Source organism: Trachypithecus francoisi, unplaced genomic scaffold (assembly GCF_009764315.1).
Source record: "Trachypithecus francoisi isolate TF-2019V2 unplaced genomic scaffold, Tfra_2.0 Lachesis_group12, whole genome shotgun sequence".
In the NCBI taxonomy this organism is placed as follows: Eukaryota; Metazoa; Chordata; class Mammalia; order Primates; family Cercopithecidae; genus Trachypithecus; species Trachypithecus francoisi.
Genome location: NW_022681457.1, coordinates 13,487,051 through 13,506,311, shown reverse-complemented (window position 1 = coordinate 13,506,311; position 19,261 = coordinate 13,487,051). Strand labels below are relative to the sequence as shown.

General features: G+C 46.9%; 2 protein-coding genes across 5 annotated transcripts in view; both read right to left on the bottom strand.

Annotated features, from left to right (window-relative positions):
- Positions 1 to 13,189: 13,189 nt before the first annotated feature.
- LOC117093794 (40S ribosomal protein S15a-like) lies at positions 13,190 to 13,692 on the bottom strand. Its single transcript, XM_033229290.1, has one exon. The coding sequence runs from the start codon at positions 13,585 to 13,587 to the stop codon at positions 13,357 to 13,359; it is 231 nt and encodes a 76-aa protein (XP_033085181.1). The 5' UTR covers positions 13,588 to 13,692; the 3' UTR covers positions 13,190 to 13,356.
- A 3,626-nt stretch (positions 13,693 to 17,318) lies between these two features.
- The window catches only part of ZNF274 (zinc finger protein 274), a 34,072-nt gene continuing 32,129 nt past the window's right edge, over positions 17,319 to 19,261 (bottom strand). For all 4 annotated transcript variants that reach the window (XM_033224710.1, XM_033224713.1, XM_033224712.1 and 1 more), the window contains 2 exons: positions 19,036 to 19,162; positions 17,319 to 18,563 (listed from right to left, as the gene is read on the bottom strand). In XM_033224710.1, coding sequence (XP_033080601.1) covers positions 17,581 to 18,563; positions 19,036 to 19,162 — 1,110 coding nt within the window. In that variant the 3' untranslated portion in view covers positions 17,319 to 17,580. The remainder of the gene's footprint in view (positions 18,564 to 19,035; positions 19,163 to 19,261) is intronic.

Below are 19,261 nucleotides of genomic sequence, written 5' to 3'. Positions count from 1 at the left end.
CTCAAGCTGTTTAAAAATCAACACCAAGACCTATTAGAAAAAAAAGATATAATGGGAAAAAAGAATGACTTTTTTTTTTTTTTTTAGACAAAGTCTCACTGTGTCACCCAGGCTGGAGTGCAGTTGCCAGGCACAATCTTGGGTCACTGCAACCTCCGCCTCCCGGGTTCAGACAATTCTGCCTCAGCCTCCTGAGTAGCTGGGATTACAGGCACGCACCACCACACCTGGCTAATTTTTGTATTTTTAGTAGAGACGGGGTTTCGCCATATTGGTCAGGCTGGTCTTGAACTCCTGACCTCATGATCCACCCACCTTGGCCTCCCAAAGTGCTGGGATTACAGGCATGAGCCACCACGCCCGGCAAAAGAATTATTTTTAAAAATAACTACACAATCATTAATTCACCTATAATGTTAGGAATAGATTCTTTTTTTTTTTTTTTTTTTTTTTTTTTTTTTTTTTTTTGAGACGGAGTCTCGCTCTGTCGCCCAGGCTGGAGTACAGTGGCCGGATCTCAGCTCACTGCAAGCTCCACCTCCCGGGTTTACGCCATTCTCCTGCCTCAGCCTCCCAAGTAGCTGGGACTACAGGCGCCCGCCACCTCGCCCGGCTAGTTTTTTGTATTTTTTAGTAGAGACGGGGTTTCACCGTGTTAGCCAGGATGGTCTCGATCTCCTGACCTCGTGATCCGCCCGTCTCGGCCTCCCAAAGTGCTGGGATTACAGGCTTGAGCCACCGCGCCCGGCCAGGAATAGATTCTTAATATTATAAAATATTAAGTGTTTAAGTTACCCCAATTGTGTCTTTTTTTATATTTTACTGATTCAAATTAGGATATAAACAAAGTTCATACCTTGCATTTGGTTAATATGTACTGACGTCTCATATGGATGTCTCCCACATGTAATTTTTCATTTTATTTCCATTTATTTGTGTTTTGTTTTGTTTTGTTTTGAGATAGAGTCTTGCCCTATCACCCAGGCTGAAGTGCAATAGCGCAATCTCGGCTCACTGCAACCTCCGCCTCCCTGGTCAAGCGATTCCCCTACGCCAGCTTCCCAAGTAGCTGGGATTACAGGCGTGTGCCACAACACCCATCTAATTTTTTATATCTTTAATAGAGACAGGGGTTCACCATGTTGGCCAGGCTGGTCTCAAACTCGTGACCTTGTGATCCACCCGCCTCGGCCTCCCAAAATGCTGGGATTACAGGCTTTGGCCACTGCGCCCAGCCTTGGGAGGCTGGGGCAGGAGAATCGCTTGACCAGGGAGGCAGAGGTTGCAGTGAGCCAAGATCGCACCTGGACTCCAGTCTGGGTGATAGGGCGAGACTCCATCTCAAAAGTATGAACTTTGTTCATATCCTAATTCAAATAAGTAAAATATAAAAAAGACACAATTGGGGTAATTTAAACACTGGATATGGATTCAGCCATATGTGGATTTTTAACATATTGAATGTGTTTTAATTCATTTCAGTGAATAACTTAATTCTCCACTTGACCCAACCTTGGTCAAGAGGAGCTCCTTCAGGCTTGCTCCTATGTCCTTGTGACATGACCCCAGTACTCTTGGATAGCGTCTTTGCTTTCTGGTATGGGCGTTCTCCAAATGTCCTGCCCCAGCCCTGGAATCTGTTATTTCCCTGAGGAGCCTGGTTCTTTTAGTGGGAAATGTGTTTCAGAGACCACAATCTGTGCACTAGAACAACTCATTATTATTAGGGTAGCCATTATAGACTTCTTCAATGTAAAATTACTTTTTAAGAAAAAATATATTTTGCATTTATCCTGATATTTCTAATGAGATTTAGGATTATAGTGATTTAATTTTTTTTCTTTTTTTTTTTTGAGATGGAGTTTCACTCTTGTTGACCAGGCTGGAGTGCAATGGTGCAATCTCGGCTCACTACAACCTCTGCCTCCCGGGTTCAAGCGATTCCCCTGCCTCAGCCTCCCAAGTAGCTAGGACTACAAGCCTGCGTCACCACACCCAGCTAATTTTTTGTATTTTAGTAGAGTTGGAGTTTCACCATGTCGGCCAGGATGGTCTCAATCTCCTGACCTCGTGATCCGCCTGCCTCGGCCTCCGAAAGTGTCTGGATTACAGGTGTGAGCCCCTGCGCACGGCTGCAAACATACTTTAATATGGTGAAACAATCACATACATCATGCATTTTTCACTTTGTAGCATGTTTATGTCTTACAGAATCTGCCTAAAGAAACTACACACATGGTCTTACGTGGAAAAATGTTTAATAAGAACTTTGATATTACATTTCTGTCTACTGTTTCCATGTCTGTATCAATAATGCAGTCGTCTGAGGAATAACTTTCTCCACATCAGTGTTTATATTATTCATTTTTAGGCTTAGTGCTTAAGCTTAGTGATTGCCTTTTGTAGGATTGTGTCATAAGAGCAAAGAATGACCATATATTGTTACATTAAAAATGTTACCTTTGGCCGGGCACGGTGGCTTATTGTAATTCCAGCATTTTGGGAGGCTGAGGCAGGTGAATCACCTGAGGTCAGGAGTTCAAGACCAGCCTGGCCAACATGGCAAAACCCTGTCTCTACTAAAAATACAAAAACTAGCCGGGTGTGGTGGCGGGTACCTGTAATCCCAGCTACTCAGGAGGCTGAAACAGGAGAATGGCTTGAGCCTAGGAGGTGGAGGTTGCAGTGAGCCGAGATGGTGCCACTGCACTCCTCCAGCCTGCCTCTGTCTCAAAAAAAAAAAAAAAAAAAGTTACTTTTACCTTGATGTCCAAATAAAGGGGAAGAAAATATTTTTAATGTTCTGGCTGGGCACAATGCCTCACACCTGTAACCTCAGCACTTTGGAATGCTGAGGTTAGAGAATCACTTGAGACCAAGAGGTTGAGGCTGCAGGGAATGATGATCCTGCCACTACACTCTAGTCTGGATGACAGAGCGAAACCCTGTCTCAATTTAAAAAGTTCATTTGCTGGGCGCGGTCACTCACGCCTGTAATCCCAGCACTTTGGGAGGCCGAGGCGGGCGGATCACAAGGTCAGGAGATCGAAACCATCCTGGCTAACATGGTGAAACCCCGTCTGTACTAAAAATACAAAAAATTAACCGGACGTGGTGGTGGGCGCCTATAGTGCCAGCTACTCGAGGGGCTGAGGGAGGAGAATGGTGTGAACCTGGGAGGCGGAGCTTGCAGTGAGCCGAGATCCCGCCACTGCACTCCAGCCTGGGCAACAGAGCAAGACTCCATCTCACAAATAAAATAAAATAAAATAAATAAAAAGTTCATTAACAGTTTGATTCAAGAATGAGTTATCTGGTGCCTGACATGACTAGAATGCTGCCTGAAAGGTCTTTCTGTACTGATTATATGTATACACTTTCTATTATGAATTATCTGGTGTTCCATAAGGTCAGATAGTCTCCTGAAGGCTTTTTCACATTTAGACATTCATGTTGGTTTTTGCCCATATGAATTTTTTGATGCACACACAAGAAGGTAAGAATTCTGTCTGAAAGTTTTTCCACGTTGACTACATTTATAGGCTTCTCTCCAGAATGAGTTCTTTGCTGTTCAGTAAGGTGAGAATTCTTGCCACAGGATTTTCCACACTGGTGACATTCATGAGGTTTCTCTCTAGTGTGAAATCTCTGATGCCAAATAAGTAATCAGCTACAGCTGATTTGTCACACTCAGGACACTCCCAGTTTCTCTGCGGTATGATTTATCTGATGAGCAACAAGTGAGAACTGTAATTGAAGCATTTCCAACACTGATTACAGTCATGAAGCTTCTCTCCAGTATGAGTTATTTTATGTGCAACAAACCCAGAGCTGTATAGAAAGATTTCCTACATTGACTACATTCATAAGGCTTCTCTCCATTATACTTTCCTTGATGCAAATTAAAATCAAGGATGTCACTGAAAGGTTTCTCACATTGATTCCAATGGAATTGTTTTTCTTCAGTGTGAGTTTTCTATTGCCCAATTAGACGAGATCTCCTGCTGAAAGCTCTCTGATGTTCCTGATGTTCCCAGAGTCTCCAGTATGAGTTATGCAATGTCTAACAAGGTGGGAGCACCAGGCTGAAAAACTTTCCACATTGATTACATTAATAAATTTTCTATCTGGTATAAGTTGTGATGTGCAAGTAGGTGAGAGTTCCATCAAAACGATTTACCATGTTGAATACATCCATGGGGTTTCTGTCCAGGAGTCCTCCCCCTTTGAGAAAGACAAGAGCTATAAAAGAAGTTTTTCTCACATTTATTATAATCATATGAATTATTTTATCTTTTTTTTTTTTTTTTTTTTTGAGGCGGCAGGGTCCCGCTGTGTCGCCCAGTCTGCAGTGCAGTGGCACGATCACAGCTTACTGTAAGCTCTGCCTCCAGGGTTCATGCCATTCTCCCACCTCAGCCTCCGGAGTAGATGGGACAACAGGCGCCTGCCACCATGCCTGGCTAATTTTGTTTTTGTCTTTTTAGTAGAGACGGAGTTTCACCGTGTTAGCCAGGATAGTCTTAATCTCCTGACCTCGTGATCCGCCCACCTCGGCCTCCCAAAGTGCTGAGATTACAGGCGTGAGCCACTGCGCCCGGCCAAATTATTTTACCTTTTAAGATTCTCTGGTATACAGTTAGGGATATACTGGGAGTTGTTTTTTGTTTTTTCCTTTTGGCCAGTAGATCTTGTGTTGTTAAAGTTGTCTATATTTACTATAGTTATAAAATTTTCCTCCTGCATGACTTTTCTTGTGAATATTAAAGGGTAAAACATGGCAGAAGTAAAGATTATTGTTGGCATGCTTGTACAGTTTATCTTTTGTTTGCTTTCTTATTAGTTTATTAAGGTGAAACTGACAGAAAGTTGGTGCACACTCATTTTTGCACAATTTTTCACTTCCATAATTTTTTTTTTTTTTTTTTTAGACGGAGTCTTGTTCTGTCACCTAGGCTGGAGTGCAGTGGCGTGATCTCAGCTCACTGCAACCTCTGCCTCCCAGGTTCAAGCGATTCTCATGCCACAGCCTCCTGAGTAGCTGGGATTACGGGCGTGTGCCACCACGCCCAGCTAATTTTTGTACTTTTAGTAGAGACGGGGGTTTCACTATGTTGATCAGGCTGGTCTTGAACCCCTGACCTCGTGATCCGCCCGCCTCGGCCTCCCAAAGTGCTGGGATTACAGGCATGAGTCACTGTGCCCAGCCATAATTTTTCCAATGATTATTGAAATAAACTTTTCTTTTTTTTTTTTTTGAGATGGAGTCTCGCTGGGTCGCCCAGGCTGGAGTGGGAGTGCAGTGGCCGGATCTCAGCTCACTGCAAGCTCCACCTCCCTGGTTTACGCCATTCTCCAGCCTCAGCCTCACAAGTAGCTGGGACTACAGGCACCCGCCACCTCGCCCGTCTAGTTTTTTGTATTTTTTAGTAGAGACGGGGTTTCACCGTGTTAGCCAGGATGGTCTCAATCTCTTGACCTTGTGATCCACCCGTCTCGGTCTCCCAAAGTGCTGGGATTACAGGCTTGAGCCACCGCACCCGGCCTGAAATAAACTTTTCAAACTTTTATTCTGTGAGCCAGGTTTATGGAAATATTATAATAGGCATTATCTGGAGTGGGAAAAAGTTGGAACTCAGGAAATAACAGAAAATTCAAATAGAAGATGACATAGACTCCCATCCTGAAATCAAATCTATGTTTTGATTTTTGGATGCCTCTATTTCATTTTTGCCCAAGTGCATGCTCACTTTTACATGTCTAGAAAAACTTCATACATTGTGGCTGAGCTCGGTGGCTCAAGCACATAATCCCAGCACTTTGGGAGGCTGAAGTAGCCAGATCACAAAGTCAGTAGTCCAAGACCAGCCTGACCAACATGGTGAAACCCTGTCTCTACTAAAAATACAAGAATTAGCCAGGCATGGCAGTGGATGCCTGTAATCCCAGCTACTCAGGAGGCTGAGGCAGGAGAATTACTTGAATCCGGGAGGCAGAGGTTGCAGTGAGCCAAGATCATGCCATTGCAATCCAGCCTGGGCGACAGGACAAGACTGTCTCAAAAAAAAAAAAAAAAAAGACTTCCTACATTGAACCTTACATTCATATTTTCTCTTAACTAATTATAGCAGACATAGCTTTCAATTTGCTCCAGCCTACTTCTTCCCCCCTCATTTGCACCTCTTCTAGTGTAAAATCCTAGCATTCACCTCCCACTCCCTTCTCTATCTCCAAACACACATAAACAATACTGTAGTAAACACTCCTGAACACCCAGAATTAGTGCCTTCATTTTGTCAGAGCCCCTCCAGTGGGACTGCACAAGTTGAAGGATAAGTGTGTTCTTAATTCTCTTAGGTATTGCCAAATTGCTTTCCAAAGTGCGAATAATGATCCCTATTCTTTCCAGCATTGGGTATTATCCTTTGTATTTTGCCAGTATTTTGGGTAAAAGTAACATTTCATTTCATTTGTATTCCCTAGCTACTTGTGCTTTCAGGATCTTTACATATTCTTACTGGTTATTTGGGTTTTGTTTTCTGTGTTTTGTCTAATTAATATATTTTTTCTTTTTTGGCACTTTATAGGAGCTCGTGATAGTTTATAAATGTTAATCTCGTCTGTCATTTGTGTAACAAATATTTTTCTCAATACACAATTTATTTCCTTTTTAAAATCTGTGGTATCTATTTTAGCATACAAAAAATTCTTTTTAGGCCAGATGCAGTGGCTCATGCTTGTAATCTCAGCACTTTGGGAAGCTGAGGCAAGAGAATCACTTGAGACCAGGAGTTCAAGACCAACCTGGCCAACACAGCAAAACCCGTCTCTACTAAAAATACAATAATCAGGCCGGGCGCGGTGGCTCAAGCCTGTAATCCCAGCACTTTGGGAGGCTGAGACGGGCGGATCATGAGGTCAGGAGATCGAGACCATCCTGGCTAACACCGTGAAACCCCGTCTCCACTTAAAAAATACAAAAAACTAGCCGGGCGAGGTGGCGGGCGCCTGTAGTCCCAGCTACTCGGGAGGCTGAGGCAGGAGAATGGCGTAAACCCGGGAGGCGGAGCTTGCCCTGAGCTGAGATCCGGCCACTGCACTCCAGCCTGGGCGAAAGAGCCAGACACCGTCTCAAAAAAAAAAAAAAAAATACAATAATCAGCCAGGCGTGGTGGTGCGTGCCTGCAATCCCAGCGACTCAGGAGGGTGAGGCACGAAAATCACTTGAACTCAGGAGGCGGAGGTTGCAGTGAGTGGAGATTGCACCACTGGACTCCAGCCTGGGTGACAGAACAAGACTCTGTCTCGAAAACAAAAAAAATTCTTTTTATGTAAATGATGTATGTCTACTCTTCCTTTATGAATGGATATGAGTTTTTTGTCTTGCTTAAAAAAGCATTGCAAGCCATAGATTTTATGTTTATGTAGTCTTCTAAATTTTCTTTTGCACTTTTTAAAACATGCAAATCTGGTCAGGTGCGGTGGCTCAAGCCTGTAATCCCAGCACTTTAGGAAGCCGAGGCAGGTGGATCACTTGAGGCCAGGAGTTTGAGAACAGCATGGCCAACATGGTGAGACCGTTTCTCTATTAAAAATACAAAAATTGCCGGCCGGGCGCGGTGGCTCAAGCCTGTAATCCCAGCACTTTGGGAGGCCGAGACGGGCGGATCACGAGGTCAGGAGATCGAGACCATCCTGGCTAACATGGTGAAACCCCGTCTCTACTAAAAATACAAAAAACTAGCCGGGCGACATGGCGGGCGCCTGTAGTCCAGCTGCTTGGGAGGCTGAGGCAGGAGAATGGCGTAAACCGGGAGGCGGAGCTTGCAGTGAGCTGAGACCCGGCCACTGCACTCCAGCCTGGGCGGCAGAGCGAGACTCCGTCTCAAAAAAAAAAAAAAAAAAAATACAAAAATTAGCTAGGGCGTTATGGCACGTGCCTATAATCCCAGCTACTAGTGGGGCTGAGTGGGGAAAATGGCTTGAACCTGGGAAGCAGAGGTTGCAGTGAGCCAAGATCGCGCCAGTGCATTCCAGCCTGGGTGACAAAGCAAGACTCCATCTCAAAATATAAAAAAAATTTAAAAACACGCAAATCATTAGTCTATTAGGAATTACTTTTGTTTGAGGTCTGATGGAGGCATCAGCTTACAAGGGCGAGCTAGAATTCTCCCAAAATCACTTTTCAAATAAGCTATCATTTTTCTTCTACACATCCATTTGTCAATTCTTACAATAACACCATTCTGTAGCAGGGCATGGTGGCAGACACCTGTAATCCCAACTACTCGGGACACTGAGGCAGGAGAATCGCTTGAATCCGGGAGGTGGAGGTTCCGGTGAGCCGAGATCGCGCCACTGCACTCCAGCCTGGGCGACACAGCGAGACTCCGTCTCAAAAAAAAGTAATAATAATAATAATAATAATAATACCATTCTGTTGAGATTATAATGGCATTTTAATATCCAAGTAAGGCCAGTTCTTTGACTATTATTTTGATTATAATTTTCTTGACTGTCATAAGCGTTTATTTTTCCTTTTGATCTTTTAAATCATTTTCTTTTTTCTTTTTTGAGAGGGAGTCTCGCTATGTGGCCCAGGCTGGAGTGCAGTGGCGCCATCTGGGCTCACTGCAAGCTCCCAGGTTCACGCCATTCTCCTGCCTCAGCCTCCTGAGCTGCTGGGACTACATGCACCCACCACCGCGCCTGGCTAATTTTTTGTATTTTTAGTAGAGATGGGGTTTCACCGTGTTAGCTGGGATAGTCTCCATCTCCTGACCTCGTGACCCGCCCGCCTCAGCCTCCCAAAGTGCTGGGATTACAGGCGTGAGCCACCGCGCCCAGCCTGAAGCATTCTTGCATTCCTGAAGCAAACTGAGTTTGAATATACTGTCATCCTTTGATAAATTGTTGAGTTTGATTTTTTTTTTTTTTTTTTTGAGACAGTCTCACTCTTGTCGCCCAGGCTGGAGTGCAGTGGCTCCATCTCGGCTCACTGCAACCTCCACCTCCTGCCTCAGCTTCCTGAGTAGCTGGGATTACAGGCACCCACCACCACACCTGGCTAATTTTTGTACTTTTAATAGAGATGGGGTTTCGCCATGTTGGCCAGGCTGGTCTCGAACTCTTCATCTCAGGTGATCCGTCTGCCTTGGCCTTCCAGAGTGCTGGGGTTACAGGCGTGAGCCACTGCTCCTGGCCCCCCCCCACTTTTTTTTTTTAGACAGAGTGTTGCTCCATCACCTAGGCTGGAGTGCAGTGGCGTGATCTTGGCTTACTGCAACCTGCAACCTGCAACCTCTGCCTCCCGGGTTCAAGCAGTTCTCCTGTCTCAGCCCACTGAGTAGCTGTGATTACAGGCGCCTGCCACCACACCTGGTTAATCTTTGTATTTTTAGTAGAGATGGGGTTTCGCCATGTTGGCCAGGCTTATCTCCAACTCCTGACCTCAGGTGATCCACCCGCGCCTCGGCCTACAGGCATGAGCCACTGTGCGCGACCCTATGTTTCCTCTTTCATCCCTCCGAAATTGAACTTTCTGTGTGGTATTATGGAGGTCTGACTTAATTTTCTTCCCGACAACTATATACTCTCCCAGCACATTTTCTGAACATTCCCTCTTTTCTGGATAACTTGAAAATGGCTGCTTTATCATATGCCACAAATGACATCTCTACATAGCTTTGTTGCATTGATCTGTCTCTGCTCCAGGGTCACAGTTTTAATTACTTCAGCTTAACAATACACACTTTCATTTTGGTAAGACACTCCCTACGTTGTTCTTCCTGTTCAAATTGTCTTAACTTTTGCCATTTTCCCTTGATGATGATGATGATGATGATGATGATGATGATTTTGAGTTGGAGTCTCACTCCTTGTCTAGCCTGGAGTGCCGTGGCATGATCTCAGATCAGTCCAACCTCTGCCTCCTGTGTTCAAGGGATTTTCCTGCCTCAGGATTCTGGGTAGCTGGGACTACAGGCGTGCCTGGCTAATGTTTGTATATTTGGTAGAGAATGGATTTCTCCAGGTTGCCCAGGTTGTTCTCGAACTCCTGACCTCAACGGATCCACCCACCTCCCATCTCGGATCACTGCAAGCTCTGCCTCCCGGGTTCAGGCCATTCTCCTGCCTCAGCCTCCCGAGTAGCTGGGACTACAGGCCCCGGCCACCACGCTGGGCTAATTTTTTTTATTTTTAGTAGAGGCGTGGTTTCACCGTGTTAGCCAGGATGTTCTCGATTTCCTGATCTCGTGATCCGCCCACCTTAGCTTCCCAGAGTTTTAGGATTACAAGTGTGAGCCACTGCGCTGGGCCGTTAACCAACTGTATTTAAGTCACGTTTATTTTGGCAAGTAAATAACCAAAAGGCCCCCACCCCCACCACTCTTTTTTTGAGACAAGGTCTCCCTCTGCTGGTCAGGCTGGGGTGCAGAGGTGCAACCATAGCTTACCGCAGCATCCAACTCCTGGGTTCAAGCGATCCTCCCAAGTAGCTGGGACTACAGGTTGTGTGCCACCATGCCCAGCTTTTTTTCTTTTTCTTTTTTTCCCAGATATGCGGTCTTGCTATGTTGCCCAGGCTGGTCTGGAACTCCTGGGCTCAAACGATTCACCCGTCTAGGCCTCCCAAAGTACTGTGATTACAGGCCTGACCCACAGCACCCGACCCGAATGACCCCTTTTAAATCAGTTTATAAATTTTGAATTTTAACGCATGGATTTAAAAAAATTATTCAGCAGGCCGGGCGCGGTGGCTCACGCCTGTAATCCCAGCACTTTGGGAGGCCGAGACGGGCGGATCACGTGATCAGGAGATCAAGACCATCCTGGCTAACACGGTGAAACCCCGTCTCTACTAAAAATACAAAAAATGGCCGGGCGCGGTGGCTCAAGCCTGTAATCCCAGCACTTTGGGAGGCCGAGAAGGGCGGATCACGAGGTCAGGAGATCGAGACCATCCTGGCTAACCCGGTGAAATCCCGTCTCTACTAAAAAATACAAAAATCTAGCCAGGCGAGGTGGCGGGCGCCTGTAGTCCCAGCTACTCGGGAGCCTGAGGCAGGAGAATGGCGTAAACCTGGGAGGCGGAGCTTGCAGTGAGCCAAGATGGCGCCACTGCACTCCAGCCTCGGCAACAGAGCGAGACTCTTTCTCAAAAAATAATAAAAATTAGTAGTCAGTAAATAAGACTGAGGGTCCTGGATATGGCAAAACACAAACTGGTGTGGTAAGCATCTGGATATTCCCCCTGCTGGGAGTGCCTGGAGATGCGTGGTCTCGGCAGAGCTACTCACATTTCTTTTAAGTTTCTGCTCAGGACACACAGCTCGAGTCCCCCGGCACCCCTGCCATCATCACCACTACCACAGCTGAGTGATGCGCCGCCCGACCCTTCACCAAATGCCCAGGCCAGGCTGGGCATTTAGGATGGGAAGGTGCTGGGCAATTCCCAAGGCGGGAACGGGATGCTTCTCACCTGTGACTGACGGCCAGGCCAGCACAGCGCTTGTGCGCCTGAGCCTGATGAGACCCTGGCCGGGCCTGGCGGTTGCACAGACCAACCTCCCTAGGGTCCCAAACCCCTGGGAGCCTGCGACCACCCAGCTCCAGTCTGGGCTCTCACTGTTACTGGAAAGAGTCCCGATCCAGACTTCAAGAGAGGGTTTGTGGATCTTATGCAAGAAAGAATTCAAGTCCAGTCCATGAAGTGAAAGCAAGTTTATTAGGAAAATAAAGGAATAAAGAATGGCTACTCCATAGACAGAGCAGCCCTGAGGACTGCTGGTTGCCCATTTTTATGGCTATTTCTTGATGATATGCTAAACAACGGGTGGATAATTCACGCCTCCCCTTTTGAGATCATATAGGGTAACTTCCTGACGTTGCCATGGCATTTATAAACTGTCATGGCGCTGGTGGAAGTGTAGCAGTGAGGACGACCAGAGGTCACTCTCATCACTATATTGGTTTTGGTGGGTTTTGGGCGGCTTCTTTATTGCAAGCTGCTTTATCAGCAAGGTTTGTATGACCTGTATCTTGTACTGACCTCCTATCTCATCCTGGGACTAAGAATGCCTTAACTTACTGGGAATGTAGCCCAACCGGTCTTAGCCTTAGTTTACCAAGCCCCTATTCAAGATGGAATTGCTCTGGTTCAAACGCACCTGACACTACCCCCCAGGCGGAGGACCGGGTCCCCAGGGGGCAGGCGGGCCTCCACAGATCCGGGGCCATTCATCTTCGCAGGGCCGCAGCCAGCCGCAGGGCGCCCTGCTCCCAGGTGTAGCCAAAATGGCCCTGAATCTGTTTCCACCAGGCCGGGGCGGGGCGCGAAGAGGCGCAAGCCACTGACTGGGCCAGGCACAGGCACAGGCAAGAAGCGGTTTGGAGGAGGCAAGAATCTGGTTGGGCAAGACAAGGAACTAACCGAGCAGGCGAGACGCTGATTGGATGAGGCAGGTTGCTTATTTGGCAAAGCGTGACTCTTACTGGGCATCGTGTGTCGCCGCTTGGTCGGAGCGGTGCGGTGATTGGGTAGGTCAGTTCGGGCGGGCTGAGCGCGCGGGCTTTGGGGACTTGTCGTTTCCGGCCTCCAGCCTGAAGCGGTGCGGTGATTGGGTAGGTCAGTTCGGGCGGGCTGAGCGCGCGGGCTTTGGGGACTTGTCGTTTCCGGCCTCCAGCGTGAAGCGGTGCGGTGATTGGGTAGGTCAGTTCGGGCGGGCACCTGGGCTTTGGGGACTTGTGGTTTCCGGCCTCCAGCGTGAAGCCGACTGTGGGCTTTGGAAAGTCGGCGGTTGTGTGTACTGGTGCTTTACGCTTAACGGGGCGACGCTTCGGGAGAGAGGCAGAATCAGCCTCCCAGAGCTGTGGGCTCGGCTGGGTCGCCACTCCGCCATTAACCGCCCCCCCCCCCACCAACAACCCCTCCGCCAGCGTCCCCCTCGCTTGTCAGCGTCCCCCGGGCCTACAGCCTTTGACGCACTTCGAGGTGGAGACCTGGCCTTGGAAAGCACCCGGGGAGCCACTCCATAGCCTGTGCAACTAGGAGGGACCCTCCTCGCTCGGACCCATGCTGGCCATGCTGAATAACCCCGCAAATTCTCACAACAGTGACAGGGAATCGCGAGCTGTGAGGGAAAGGCAAAATCATTTTGCACAGCATCAAATACCACAACCCCGAGTGTGGTTTTACACCCTAAGAAAGAAAGATCACGTTACTGGAGGATAACTTTTGTGTGGTGCAAATGTCAGTGATTTTATGTTTTTGGATGCACTGTAGTCCACTGAGGCATTTTATTTGTAAGCATTACACCCCTAGAAAAAGAATCCCAGGATTTTCCCTCTTGTGTATTATTGTCTTGATGCTTCGTGGTCCATGGTGCCGGCTGAAGTCAGTACAATGAAACCAAATTGACGGGATGGAAGCAGATTATTCTGCCGTTTTTCTAGAACTTTGAGTACATCAAATCTGGGGCTGATCATTCCACACTTGTTTAACCTGCCTGTGAGGTTCACAACAATTTCCCCAGCTCTATGATCATCAGTGATGTCAAATTTACCAATGTAACCATGCTTCATCATCACAATTAGAAACCGGAGAATGTCTTTGGAGCACCGCCTAATAAGAATCTGTCTTTTTTTTTTTTTTTTCTGAGACGGAGTCTCGCTCTGTTGCCCAGGCTGGAGTGCAGTGGCGCGATCTCGGCTCGCTGCAAGCCCTGCCTACCTGGTTCACGCCATTCTCCTGCCTCAGCCTCCCGAGTAGCTGGGACTACAGGCGTCTGCCACTACACCCGGCTAATTTTTGTATTTTTAGTAGAGACGGGGTTTCACCGTGTTAGCCAGGATGGTCTCGATCTCCTGACCTTGTGATCTGTCCACCTTGGCCTCCCAAAGTGCTGGGATTACAGGCGTGAGCCACCGCGCCCAGCAAGAATCTGTCTTTTGCCTCTCTTCAGCATTGTTGATCCTCTTGAGAACATCAGCCAGGATATTCATCTGCATGTGAAGACGGCACCAAAGGATGGTGGAAAGAGCGATTTTTAAAAAATCAAATCTTCTGTTACTTTGTAGTCAGAAGAAAACTACGTAAAAATTAGAAACATAAAAGAATGGAAATCCAAGAGATTTTAGTAAAATCTATTAAAATTAATCAGAGTTTGCTCAACTGGCTGGCTAATCTTCTTGGTAAATAATAAAGATACTCTTGTTGAACAAATAATGGATGTGCTGGAATTAATTGGTCCCACTCTTTGGTTCATTCTTGAGAGGTGATACTGTAGAGTTCTGAATGGCTGAGGAGACTGTTTTTACCAATTAACATCCCTGGGCAAGTTCTTCAACTGCATGTGTTCTCAAAGAAGCTAACATTTTTGTAACCTCTTTTTACAAATTTTAAATTGATTTTTGAGACAAAGTCTCTCTCTCACACTGGAGTGCAGAGGTGCAATCATAGCTCACTACAGCCTCAAACTCCTAGACTGGAGCATTCCTCCTACCTCAGCCTCCTGAGTAGCTGGGACTACAGGTGCGCCGCCACACCTGGCTTTTTATTTATTTTATTTATTTATTTTTTTGAGACAGGATCTCACCATGTTCCCCAGGCTGATCTCTAACTCCTGGCCTCAAATGATCCTCCCAGAGTTCTGGGATTACAGGTATGAGCCACTGTGCCCAGCCTCATATATCTTTTCTTTTCTTTTTTTTTTTTTTTGAGACAGAGTCTGGCTCTGTTGCCCAGGCTGGAGTGCAGTGGCGCGATCTCGGCTCACTGCAACTTCCGCCTCCCGGGTTCATGCCATTCTCCTACCTCAGCCTCCCAAGTAGCTGGGACTACAGGCGCCTGCCACCATGCCCGGCTAATTTTTTTTTATTTAGTAGAGACGGGGTTTCACGCTATTAGCCAGGATGGTCTTGATCACCTGACCTCATGATCCACCCTCCTCGGCCTCCCAAGGTGCTGGGATTACAGGCTTGAGCCACCGCACCTGGCCCCTCATGTACCTTTTCACTGGTGTACTGGATGTATGGAACGTGGACCCTCTAGGCGTGAATCCTCTTTCTGACAACCACAGACCCAGTGAGGAGCAGAGTCAGGATTTAAACCACATCTAATACTTGTGTCTAGTGTGTCAGCTCCCACACGTGCAGTCTCTCTCCCTGCCTTCCCCTTCCTGTCTTGCAAGTACAGGTGGGGATACACAGTATTTAAAGATAAATGCTGGCATATATGTAGACCTTCTTATCCAGAGTTGGCCACTACACTCTCCTGCCTTTCCTAACTTTGCTACTCTCCCTTCAAGAGATGGAGTTTAACCCCCTTCCCACTTAATCTGGCTGGCCTTAGTGACTGGCTTGTAAAGGATAGACTGTCCTAGGGTGACACCATGTGACCTAGGCTGGGTCAGAAAAAGCCATGCTGTTTCTGCCTAATTCTGTTGGAACCCTGGCTCTTCAGATGAGAGAACCCAACACAACTGAACTCAGCCTTAGAGCCACCTCAAGCCCAGGTGCCAGCCATGAGATGAGCCATTCCATACCTTGGAATGGACCCACTGACCTTGTACCTTGTAGTCTGTTAGCTCTCCCATACCCTAGTATGTTCTCCCCCCTTTCCTACTCCTGGGTCCCTTATTTTCCCAGACCCAGCTCAAACCATCACCTCAGTTCCTGAAGCTATCACTAAAGCTTTGGACTCATACTGTCTAGGATTTGGAATCTGGGAATTTTGAGTTTACCAGGTTCTAATCTCAAGCATCCTATTCTTTGGTTCATTCTTGAGAGGTGATATTGTAGAGTTTTGAACAGCTGAGGAAGCTGTTTTTACCAACTAACATCCCTGGGCAAGTTCTTCAACTGCATATGTTCTCAAAGAAGCAACATGTGCCGTATCAAAGTGCTGAAATGACTAGAAGCAACACAGCAGCCACAAGGCCCATGCCCAATGTGTGAATGGCAATAGGGTTGCTGGTGTACCACTGTCATTCTCCAGGCACATGGGCTCAAGGCATCTACTCTGGTCCTGTCTCCAAGGGTTTTTCATTTCTGCAGAGAAAGGAGGTACTCTCACCCTAGATGGCATGACTGCACCTCACCCTTGTGGGCAAGACCCGAGGGTTCTAAAGAAGCTATGCAAAGTAGCACTCAACCAGTGTCTTGAACCTAAGTATTTTTGGTCCAGAGTTTTATGTTTTAAATGTTACACAGAACTCAAGAGCAAAGGTGGAGCCTAGAACAAGGAATGGAGCGGGTCATATACTATGGGCTATGTGACCTGGAGAAAGAATGTGAACCGTGGGCAAATACATGCTCTAGTACTGCCAGTGTCTTTTTGCTTAAGTGATGGGCTCCTGGGCAGAGCAGTTGCCTCCCTTGTGATAGTCTCTCAGGAAAAATGGAAACACAAACCAAATGAAGCTAGGCATAGTGGCGCATGCCTGTAGTCCCAGCTGCTTGAAAGGCTGATCCAGGAGGATCCTTTGAGCCCAGGTGTTTGAGGCTACAGTAAGCTATGATTCTACCTCTGCACTCTAGCTTGGGTGACAGAGTGAGATTCTGTGTCAAAAAAACAAAAGAAACATGAATATTCCCAGGAAGCCCCACACTTGCCTGGGGTTTCCAGCCCTTTGGGTTTAAGTTTTCCTTACCTCTACCTAACCATGTCATGACAACCCCCTAAGGAACAGAAAGATCTAGTCATCCCAACTCACATAGTATCTTGTGCCCAAGGTGCTGCAACTTTGCACAGAATCTTCTAGAACTATCTGATAATCTCCCTCCTTGTTTTAATGTTCTTTAAATATTAATCATTACTATAGAGGTATTTAAGTAGGCAGGAAATACACAGGTTCTACACAGAAATAGATCAATAGTTTATTTATCCACACTATCTTTTAATCCTTAATTCATATACATAAATACTGTGGTACTGTGGATATAATATCAGTGCAGATTGTTAATTACCTGGCTTTTTAAAAGTTATTATATAACATTTCAGATTTTATTAATCTCATTTTTTTTTTTTTTTTTTGAGACGGAGTCTCACTCTGCCGCCCAGGCTGGAGTGCAGTGGCCAGATCTCAGCTCACTGCAAGCTCCGTCTCCTGGGTTCACGCCATTCTCCTGCCTCAGCCTCCCGAGTAGCTGGGACTACAGGCGCCTGCCACGTCGCCCGGCTAGTTTTTTGTATTTTTTAGTAGAGACGGGGTTTCACCGTGTTAGCCAGGATGGTCTCGACCTCCTGACCTCGTGATCCGCCCGTCTCGGCCTCCCAAAGTGCTGGGATTACAGGCTTGAGCCACCGCGCCCGGCCAAATCTCACTTTTAATGACTAAATGAGTGAACAAACAATATCAAGTGAATGGGAAATCTTTTTTCCAACTAATGTTAATAACTCTTCACTCATTTTATTTATTTATTATGTGCTGGGTAGTCTCCTCAGCTGTCCTTTGGTTTTGGGAATGTCCTCACTCAATGCTTCCCTTTCACATTCAGTTCTGATTCACAAGCAGGCCTGTGCACATTATATTGTAGGGTCAAGCTGAAAAGACAAGGTTTCTTCAACTGGCTTGAGCGCTATGAGGTAGGCTGTTTCTTCTTTCGCTTTGTCCTATTGTGGGTTCTCTGGTGCCCGATAAGGTGTGAGCTCTGGGTGAAGGCCTTTCCACATTTGTTGCATGCATATGGGCGCTCCCCGGTGTGGGTCCTCTGATGTCTGATGAGGTGGGAGCTCTGGCGGAAGGCTTTTCCACAGTCCTGACACTTGTAGGGCTTAGCGCCAGTGTGAGTCCTCAGGTGCTGGGAGATGGCTGAGCGATCATTGAAGGTCCTCCCACACTCCTGACATTCAAATGGTCTCTCTCCAGAATGAACTCTCTGATGCTGTGTGAGGGAAGAGCTCTGAACAAATCCTTTCCCACAGGCTTGGCACACATAGGGCCTCTCTCCTGTATGAATTTTCTTATGCACAGAAAAGTATCTTGGGTTCCGGAATATTTTACCACATTCACTGCATCGGCAAACTTGGCTCCCCTTGTGAATTCTTATAAACGTAATCTGTTTAGCAGTCCGACTGAAGGTTTTCCTGCAACCATTGCCTTCCTTGGCCTTTTGCCTTTCATAGCTCTTCTGATGAATTTTTACACGTGAACTATGTTTCATGCTTTTAACTTGTGAGTCACATTTGCGTAATTGTTTTCTAGGAGGAATTTTCTGGAGCAAAACTTGGTTTGTGTTAAGAGCACCATTGTTTGCCTGGGAATCAACGCTGTCAATTTTCTGGAGCGAAACTTGGTTTGTGTCAAGAGTACCACTGTTTGCCTGGGACTCATGGTTGTCAAAGTGCTTCTTCTGAGGAAGGTCTTTTTCTTGAGCAGACTCCACCTGCTTCAACACTGTTTCTTGGACTTCCTGGACTCCACCCTGCAAGGTATCTTCTAATGTAGAGGACAAGGCACAATCCCTTGAGGATTCTTGCACTTTCAGGCTGGGGGATGGTTCTTCCTCAGGAATGTCAGAATTTGGAGCTAACTCTTTATTTTCCAATGTAGTCTCCCACCCTGAAAAAAATAAGCAAAAGATGTAGATACAATAGAGAGATGTGCTAGGACAGGTCTGAGAGCATGAAATGCATAACTAAGTTCAAAACTCAGGATTTTTTTTTTCCAAGTAGAGTCATGCAACCTGGAGAGAGACTGAAAAGCAATGAAGCAGCAGGGAGGGAAGCACTGACCTTGGTGAACAAGGGACAGAAAGGGCAGGGAGTATTCTCTGAGCTCTTCGAGTTCCTGTTCTCTCATACTCCCTCAGGAGATAGACAGCAAATCACTCCTTCACTGGACCTAAGGCTGCTTCTGGCCAACCAATGCCCCCACCCCTTTAAGTCTACAGTTCCACTTAACAGGCCCTGGATGGAGCAAGGGCCCCTTGAGGGAATGCCCAGTGTGGAGTCCAGAGAAGGTAAACACCCCTGACTTGGGGCTCCTGTGACCTACCAGCCCTGAGGTGGGTGAAGAGGGGGCACAGCCTTACCCACAGAGACCAGGTGCCCAAAGGTCTCCAGCATCACATCGCGGTACTCGGTCCTCTGTGTCGGGCCCAGCAGCCCCCACTCTTCCCGGCTGAAGTCCACAGCCACATCCTGGAAGGTAACTGGCTCCTGTAACATCACACGTGTGTCTATGCTCAGCGAGAGTGTCAGAGGGTTGTCAATGAGGGCAGAAGAAAGGCCAGCTGGGAGGTTCTGACAGAGCTCACT

Excerpts from the sequence above, each read along its gene's own strand:
- LOC117093794 (XM_033229290.1), bottom strand. The coding sequence starts at position 13,587 with ATGATGAAGCATGGTTACATTGGTAAATTTGACATCACTGATGATCAT.